Source organism: Olea europaea, chromosome 6 (genome assembly GCF_002742605.1).
Source record: "Olea europaea var. sylvestris chromosome 6, O_europaea_v1, whole genome shotgun sequence".
Classification (NCBI taxonomy): domain Eukaryota; kingdom Viridiplantae; phylum Streptophyta; class Magnoliopsida; order Lamiales; family Oleaceae; genus Olea; species Olea europaea.
The window spans coordinates 5,083,095-5,090,684 of record NC_036242.1 but is presented as its reverse complement, the minus strand read 5'-3'; the positions used below and the strand labels follow the sequence as shown (position 1 = coordinate 5,090,684).

The following is a 7,590-nucleotide window of genomic DNA, read 5'->3' as shown; positions in this document are numbered from 1 at the left end:
AAAATCAAGAATATTGAAATAAGGGTAGTTAGCACAAAACGTCCCTACTTTTCGATATTTTTGTGGAAAACGTCCCTAACTTTTTTGGCAGATTACACCCTCACCTTTACCCTTTTTTTTGCGCAAAACGTCCTTCTATCAACTCCCCATTAAAATGTTCCGTTAAATTAAAAGGTAATTAGCACAAAAGGTCCCTACCTTTCAATATTATTGGAAAAAACGTCCTTACCTTTCATTTTTTGGCATAATTAGCACAAAAGGTCCTTACCTTTCAATGTTATTGTGCAAAATGTCCCTACCTTTAATTTTTTAGCATTTTCACCCCTACTTTTCACCTTTCATTGCGAAAAAGGTCATTCTCATCCTTTTTTTTTCAATAAAATGACGATTTTATCCTCCTATTCAAATAAAACAAAAAGAAAAAGATGAATAACCAACTGCAACCACAATCCTTAAATTTTTAAAAAATTACAAAGAAATCATAAATTCCCAACCACCACCACTTTCACAACCTATCAAGTTGCCAACTATAAATCAACATAATATCACCTTTCTATCACCATTCCCACCAGACTTTGCCACCGTAAATATGGTTGTTTTGGACAGATTGATGACTAATACTATGGAGGAGGATATTGAGAAGAGTGAGGTGAGGCTGGTGGTGGTGGAGTCCGATAGGAGTTGTAGCCGAAAGGTAGTGCTATATGGATCTATAGGTGGTGGCTTGGTGGGGTTATGAAAGTGGCGGTAGTGAAAAATTTAGAATTTATCTGTAATGTTTTGAAAGATTTAGGACTATGATTACAATTAATTAATTATTTTTCTTTTCTTGTCTTTTTGTTTTATTTGAATAGAAGGGTAAAATCGTCATTTTATTGAAAAAATGGATGAGAATGACATTTTTCACAATGAAATGTGAAAGGTAGGGGTGAAAATGCTAACAAATGAAAGGTAGGGACGTTTTGCACAATAATATTGAAAGATAGGGACCTTTTGTGCTAATTACCTTTTAATTTAACGAAACATTTTAACGGGGAGTTGACAGAAGGACATTTTGCGCAAAAAAATGTAAAGATGAAGGTGTAATCCACCAAAAAAGAAAGGTATGAACGTTTTCCACAAAAAATCGAAAGGTAGGAACATTTTGTGCTAATTACCCTTGAAATAATAATTATCGAACCAAAATCTTTCATCTTCCAGAATTCAAGTGAACTCAAATCTAACGGTCTAATGTTAAAAAAACTTTAGACTTGTTAGGGAGTGATTTTTTATCTGAAAAATTGAATTTTTGACCGTTATTTCATTATTACATCCGTCATATGTGACTTCTTCTCTTATAGGTGAACCTCACTTTTCTCTTAACGATCAAAAAATCAATTCTCAAAATCACTCATAAACAGGCTATTAGTAAAATATAAAGTAGATACTCAAAATATTCTTGATTATGAGTGTCATTTTTATTGAAATCAACTGCCTTTATAATAATCTTTTTTAACCTTTAATAAATGGACCTATTAAAAAAATAATCCCAATTTTAAACTTAGTTTAAAAAATGTTATCGATACAATAATTATTTTGAAGACGTATTATTTAGATGAAGTACATGATAATATTAACAAACTCAATACTCAGAAGCATACATGCATTCGTAGTACTAGCTAATAATATTATCAAAACGACAAGCGCACAGAATACATAACATTTCCCTCTACAAAATGACCATTTATTACTTTGTAATAGCTTACACACAGAACTCAAGACTGTCAACTTCATTCGAAAGATGAGTAACAAGCCCAGAATACAGAACATTTCCCTCTCCAAAGACTCATTTATTACTTTCTAATAGCTTAACAAGATTACATATCAAACTCAGACTGTTAACTCCATTTGAAAGACAATACTCATCGAGAGAGTCGAGGTGTTACCAGAGGCGTGTGCTACAGCCTCTACTGCTGTACAAAAAGCATAGTCTTGGCCAGATCTAATGCTTTCTTTTGTCCGAATAGTTTCTCTGTGATCACCAAAGAAAACTCCATGGCTGTTCCTGGACCTCTGCTAGTGATGAGATTGCCATCGACCACAACTCGATTTTCTGCTTCGCTTGGATCCGACAGTTTGTTGCACATAGCTGGGAAAGCAGTGGCCTTCTTACCCTGTGTAGGCACCACGATGAGAGAAGAAGACACAGAGTTCTAGAAGGGCAAAAGAGGAATTCTACAACAAATGATACCTTCAACAAGCCATGGGGCTCAAAAACTAAAGCTGGCGAAGCACATATTGCCCCATAGGGTTTATTTGCTTCCCTTTGCTTCTTCAGTGAAAATACGAGCTTCTCTGATTTGGCAAAGGCTTGTGCACCACCAAGTCCGCCCTGCATAAGAGCGGTACGTGATGAAAATGATCACTTAGATTATGAGGTTTTATTTTTAATTTACAACCACAAATGATGATAAAGGTCCTATACTTACAGGCAAAACAATAAGGTCATAAGAACGTTTTAGAGCCTCGTCTAGAAGAACGTCCGCGACAAGTTTAACTTTCCTGGAAGCCAGGATTTCTAATTTATCTTCAACAGATGCCACCACCACTTCAGCTTTTGCTCGTCGTAGTACATCTATCATTATAACAGCTTCCATCTCCTCGGTTCCATTAGCAATGGGTACAAGAATCTGCAAAGGCAAACGCATAAATTGTGATTTGGATATAGAAGCCAAAGATCCTACTTTTAAAAAGTGTAGCAATTCAGTTGAGCCTTTTGTTCAGGTGAGGAGTCCTCTATTGGTAGTACTTTCAAGGTCACTCCAATGTTCAGCCTTTAAATTCCCCCACACCCCCTCCCATTCTTTCTTCATCCGTCCATTAGATAAAACATCAAACTACAAATAAGAAGGAAGCCAGATAATGAAACAATGCTGTCTATAATTGGATACAAGTATAAGCTAGGCTGATAACTGAAAGAGCACATCGATCCAATGCTTCCGCTGAAAGTTTGAGAGATCCCAATAAAAGAATAAAACATCTCGACAAGATAAAAAGAAGTCTGGTTGTTGGTTAGTACTTGCATGTGCAAGTGAATCGCAGAAAAAATTGCCACGGAAAGGCAGCTTCTACATGGTATGGACAGACTACATATATACAATTTGAAACAACATTGCAAGTATTAGACCAGCAGATAATAGAAACAACAAACTCAGATACCTGTGGACTATCCCCAAATGTCCACTTGATTGGTTTTAGCTCAGCGAATGTATACTCATCCCCGTGATTTGAGCGCATAACCTGATTACAAATATAAGCTGTCAGAGTTTATCAAAATAAAAAATGTAAAAAAATGAATCAAAGATGAAATGAAGAAGGGGCTTATGACGTTCCCACGAAGAAGAGTAAGAAAAGTAACAGAAATGGTGCACACATAAAAGTTCAGTGAACCAGTACAATTGTAACTATTGAACATGTGATAAGGATACTTCCAGCATTGAACTTGTGAAACTCCAAGGTGCCAAGCATATGATGAAATTGAAGGGCCGTAGGCAAAATTTTGATGCCTATGCAATTGAAGATCCAGATTTTCTACAGAGGTGGCACCGAGCGTTATCAGGCACTTGAGCAATTTAGAAACCCATAAGACAAATTCAAGGAGATGACCTGCCCTACATTTTCTTAGGCAAAAATATGCAAGGAATCCATCCAGTAAAAAGGAGAGAGGCAGCTAACTTGCTTCAGAAAGTTTTAGGGTGTTTCAATAGACTAGTCTTTCCCAGTTGGCTCTTAATAAAACCTACAAGGATAGCGTCTTAGTTCATCTCTCCATAAGGTCATATATCCTTTGTTATCCACACAATCATGTTACTCCTTATCTCAGAGTCTAAACTTAGGAGATTCCTCTTTACATTGTCCATGTGAATGAAAGAATTCAACCATGTTTTTTGGCTCGCTTAAACAAGTATACTTGTTTGGAATAGTCTCCATATCCCTATTCTTCAACCTTATATGTGCTACTTCTAACCATAGAGATGGTAATGTATGTCCCTCAGACCACATACTCGTAATTTGACACAGCTACAGGTTCACTAAATGATATTGCCTTCTATCTCCGAGCAATATCTGTGAGTGCATTACAGGGCACCTCTTCTGAAAACAGGGCTAGCATCACTCTCACCTGAACTGTCCTTAGCAATTTAGATAAATTAATTAACATGCATAATGGGTGTTTGATAGGCATTTTTATGTAAAAATGCATTTTAGAATAGTAAATTAATGTGAAATGTGTGGTTGAGAAATAAGGAAAAGTTTTTCATTTACGTATAATATTATTTTAATAAAGAATGTGTGGTTGAAAAGAAGAGAGAGAAAAATGCATTTTGAAAAAAATGACTATCAAACGGGGCCTTAATAACCTGATCAATAATCCGAAATCAATTCTACATCCATTAGAACTAGAGAATATGAATTGTGATTATCCCTACTAATCAAGAAATGAAAAGTGCAGATCATGCTAAATTACAAGAGGCAACATTACCAGTGGTCCAGAAACTTCATCAGCTTTTTCCTTCCCATAAAGTAGTTCGACCAGGGTTACAGAATACTCCATAGCTGTTCCTGGTCCTCGACTGGTCACTACTTTCCCATCCTTCTGGACTCTTGATTCAACAGCAGTAGCAGAAGATGATAGCTGCTCCATAAATGATGGGTAACAAGTTGCCTGTTGAGGATAATCGCCATTTCAGTCACTTAAGGAAGATCGTCGATCGTCAACTATAAAAGCTTCGTACAAGCAAGTACTAGGAAATAAAAAAATAGTGTAGCTATTCTTGCTTACTTTCAACCCCTTCAAGAGACCCCATGATCCAAGTGCAACTGCAGGAGCTGCACATATTGCAGCATATGGGCGGCCATCAGCAGCCTGCTTCTTCACCATGCTTTCCAATGTTTTGCAATCTCTAAGTGTGGCTGCACCAGGCATTCCTCCCTAGACCATAGTTGCATTTTAATAACAAGTTTTCCAAAAATAAATTTATCGTTGAAAGATGATCTGTACTAGATATGGTACGTAGCTACTAGCTGTATAAATTGCACCCATAGCATCAGAAGCGGATATATCAGTTCAGGTTTTTGGGTAAATAGGTATATTTACAATAGACTTAATAATAAACATTAGAGAGCTTCTAACTATTTAAAACAAACAATTCCAGAGTTAGTAACTTTCAATATTGTATCCAAAACTGATAGACCGCCCACTATATTTACATACACGAGGAGAAAGAAAGAAAAAAGGTGATACAGCCAGCAGGCCAGGTGCAAGAGTTCATGCAGGGAATCAAACTTAGTTCTCTTATCTATTATCAGTTAGTTACCGGGGGTATTATGGGGAATTGAGGGAGTGAGGAAGTGTCAATAAATGTGAGAGTAGGGGGGCAGGGAAGGAGCATTCACGTTTGTTGAGTCTTGTGGGGAGAGACCAGGCCTCTTGAAAGCCTTTTGTTTCCCCTTTGTTTTCCAGTACTTCATTCAAGGAAGTAATAGTTTATTTCATTGTTGAGTTCTTCTTATTGCCTAGGGTCCTATCAAAAACCAAAACCAAAACCAAAACCAAAATCAAAATCATCAGTTTTCATTCAATTGTTGATCACGCATATATAAAAGTTTGATTAACTACTAAGCAATTATTAGTAGAGAGTGGCAACAGATGCTGATTTGTCGAAGAAAAATGAATTCCAGATTATTCACCCGCTGAGTAAAAAATATTAGCTGCCAAGCATACTTGCACTCGATCATCCGTGAATTTTTTGCCTAGAGATATTTAGATAGATCAAATAAAAATAGTTCATTTAACAACAAATTGGCAATTTATCAGCCATGAACAAGCCAGTCTAGTAAATGTATAATTTAGCGATTCATTGTTATAGAAATCCATCAAAATTTCCAATTCATAGAAGATTAGAATCTGAAACACTAGTGCTCAAAATAATTAGATACATAAAGCATACCGGAAGAGAAATAAGATCATACGCAGTATCAGCGCAATCAGAAATAAGGGCATCGCCGACGATTTTCACTCCGTGACAAGCATCAACACATAGCTGTTTCTCCACCGACGCGACGGTCACATCGGCGCCAGCTCTCCTCAACACATCAATAGTTATCACAGCCTCCAGCGGCTCCGTTCCATTCGCAACCGGCACCAAAACCTAAAGGCAACGACATAGTAGTCAAATCATTAAATTATCAAGCAACAGAATCAGCAATAATTCATTTGAACATAGAGTACAGCCGAGTACCTTCTTAGCAGAGGAAGCCATTACTGTAAATGAGAAGCGTTTGATTTTACTGCGGGAGATGGAGTGCGTGTGTAAATGTGACGAATGTAGGGGCCGTTTGGTGATAGATATAAAGGGGGCAAATGGAGTGAGGTGGCGCAAACGTAGTGCTGCCATTTTCTATTCTATTTTTTTGATGTGTAAAGGTAGTTCGAGTTCTCTAGAGACTGGATAGATTAAAGATTGAGACACTCGAGAGCGAGCCATTTGTACATTCTTTGCTGCTTTGATAAAGATAGACAAAGTTACACGCACATGATTTTTACTTTTACTTTTCTATATTTTGTAAAAGAGTTTTATAAAAAAAAAAATAATTTAGGCACCATTTGATAAACATCAATTTTTTTTTTATAGAAAATGGAATTAGAATGTCAATATCTAATTTTTTGTGTGTTTGATAGTGTTTTATTTTCCATGAAAATTAAATTTTTGAATTTCTTGGGAATTGTAATTTTCTAGCTTTTGTGGGAAAATCTAAGAATCGATTTTCCAGGTTACTATTGACTTTTTTTTTTCCTCTTTTTTGTAATGAAAACAAATTTTAAGAATTATTATAAAAAAAATTTTCCTTTAATTGACAATTTTCATGTAAAATAAAGTCAAACAAACATCAAAAGATAGATGATTTTCTTGAATTTTTTTATTTTTTTAGCAATGAAAATAAATTTCATCTCCAATACCAATAATTTCATCCTTTTAATTGACAGTTTTCATGTAAGATAAAGTTAAACGAACACAAAAAACACTTTTATTTTAACATTTTTCACGTGAAAAATTATACCAATCAAATATAATAATTTACAATTTTTAGGAAAACAATTTCTAAACAATTTAATTCCCTGAAATTCGTTTTCTTTCCACCCAAATTCTATCTTTTCAATCAAACGGACTCTTGGATTAACTTTCTTAAAAAAATCTTTTAGTCACATAAAATACTTCCAAAAAATTATTTAAATATATTAAAAATCAGTGTCTTAGAGCCTGTTTGTTCTCATTATGAGAGAAATTATAGAGTTTGAATAGTATTTTTTGGAGAATGTATGGTTAAAATTTAAAGAAATTTATTGGTTTGCATGTAGAATATTTTATAGTGTAAATGTGTAGTGGAGAATGTTACTATAATAAATAATTTAATTTATTAAAGAATGTGTGTTGATGGAAAGCTTATGGTTAAAAAATAAGAAAGAATTCTGAATTTAAGTGTAATATTATTTTATTGAAAAAATGTGATTGAAATTATGTCAAGTCACTGTTTAAGAATGTTTTTTATTTT

The 7,590-nt window shown here is 34.9% G+C and overlaps 1 protein-coding gene across 1 annotated transcript; it reads right to left on the bottom strand.

The window, feature by feature from the left end:
- Positions 1-1,681: 1,681 nt before the first annotated feature.
- On the bottom strand, positions 1,682-6,482 carry LOC111395594 (protein DJ-1 homolog A-like). Its single transcript, XM_023021647.1, has 8 exons — positions 6,279-6,482; positions 5,988-6,188; positions 4,820-4,969; positions 4,520-4,702; positions 3,199-3,279; positions 2,469-2,669; positions 2,231-2,371; positions 1,682-2,153 (listed from the first exon to the last, which is right to left on the bottom strand). Exons 1-8 carry the CDS (start codon positions 6,432-6,434, stop codon positions 1,947-1,949), a joined length of 1,320 nt encoding a protein of 439 aa, XP_022877415.1. The 5' UTR covers positions 6,435-6,482; the 3' UTR covers positions 1,682-1,946.
- Between the last annotated feature and the right edge of the window lie 1,108 nt (positions 6,483-7,590).

Excerpts from the sequence above, each read along its gene's own strand:
- LOC111395594 (XM_023021647.1), bottom strand. The coding sequence starts at position 6,434 with ATGGCAGCACTACGTTTGCGCCACCTCACTCCATTTGCCCCCTTTATA. Across the intron at positions 6,189-6,278 it reads TGGCTTCCTCTGCTAAGAAG|GTTTTGGTGCCGGTTGCGAA; the intron begins GTACTCGGCTGT and ends CGTTGCCTTTAG. Across the intron at positions 3,280-4,519 it reads ATGAAGTTTCTGGACCACTG|GTTATGCGCTCAAATCACGG; the intron begins GTAATGTTGCCT and ends ATTTGTAATCAG.